This window comes from Trypanosoma equiperdum, assembly GCF_001457755.1.
Source record: "Trypanosoma equiperdum strain OVI genome assembly, contig: ctg_899, whole genome shotgun sequence".
Lineage (NCBI taxonomy): Eukaryota > Euglenozoa > Kinetoplastea > Trypanosomatida > Trypanosomatidae > Trypanosoma > Trypanosoma equiperdum.
In genome coordinates, this window is record NW_027124863.1 from 601 (window position 1) to 1,293 (window position 693).

At 49.2% G+C, this 693-nt stretch overlaps 1 pseudogene across 1 annotated transcript in view; it reads left to right on the top strand.

Moving 5' to 3' along the window:
• Positions 1-226: 226 nt before the first annotated feature.
• The window catches only part of TEOVI_000439800:pseudogene, a 1,159-nt pseudogene continuing 692 nt past the window's right edge, over positions 227-693 (top strand). Inside the window, 2 exon segments of the mRNA in view lie at positions 227-268; positions 270-693. The exon segment at positions 270-693 is cut by the window's right edge and continues 692 nt beyond it. Coding sequence covers positions 227-268; positions 270-693 — 466 coding nt within the window.

The following is a 693-nucleotide window of genomic DNA, read 5'->3' on the forward strand; positions in this document are numbered from 1 at the left end:
GATGCGATAAAGAGAACTATGGGTGAAGGGAGCACCTGAGCGGTGCATCAAAAATTAAGTTAAAAGGCGCTGAAGGCGGCAGAAGGGGCCCTCATAGTCTTTGAGAGACCTCTTCATGGGAGGAAGGGATCGGAAGGGCATGTGTTAAGTCTGTTCGTGTGTATTTGCTTTAATTCCAAATATAATAATTGTTGTTTGCCATCTAACATGTATGTACATAGTTCGGTCCCACTTTTGTCTCTTAGTCGTGCTTTGTATGATCTGTTCGTCTTGCACCGCGAGGGAAAATGCACAGGCTTGCAACAGTTCCGTTTTTGACGCTGATATTGCTTGTAGTATGCGGTGAATCAAAAGCTTCTGTGCAAATTTCATCCGTTTCTCCGGGGTGCGAGGGATATTGGACCTACACCGGTGTCAAGAAAACGTGCTGGACTCAGAATATGGCTGCAACCAAACGGAGCGGTGTGAGTCCGAATCCCCCTTCGGTTTCGCGGCAGCGCAGCCAGCAACCATCAAGTGGGGCCGGCGTCAGTGACCAGCAGCAAGAAACACAGGGGAGTGTTTCATCGAGTTCAACCACTTCAGGAGGAACTAACCAACTAGGTTCGGACGGTGAACCCACCTTCCCGAAAGAAGATGGAAAACAAGTTGATGGTTCAGCTGGCAGTCTGAGCAGGAATCCGATCGCGCAAC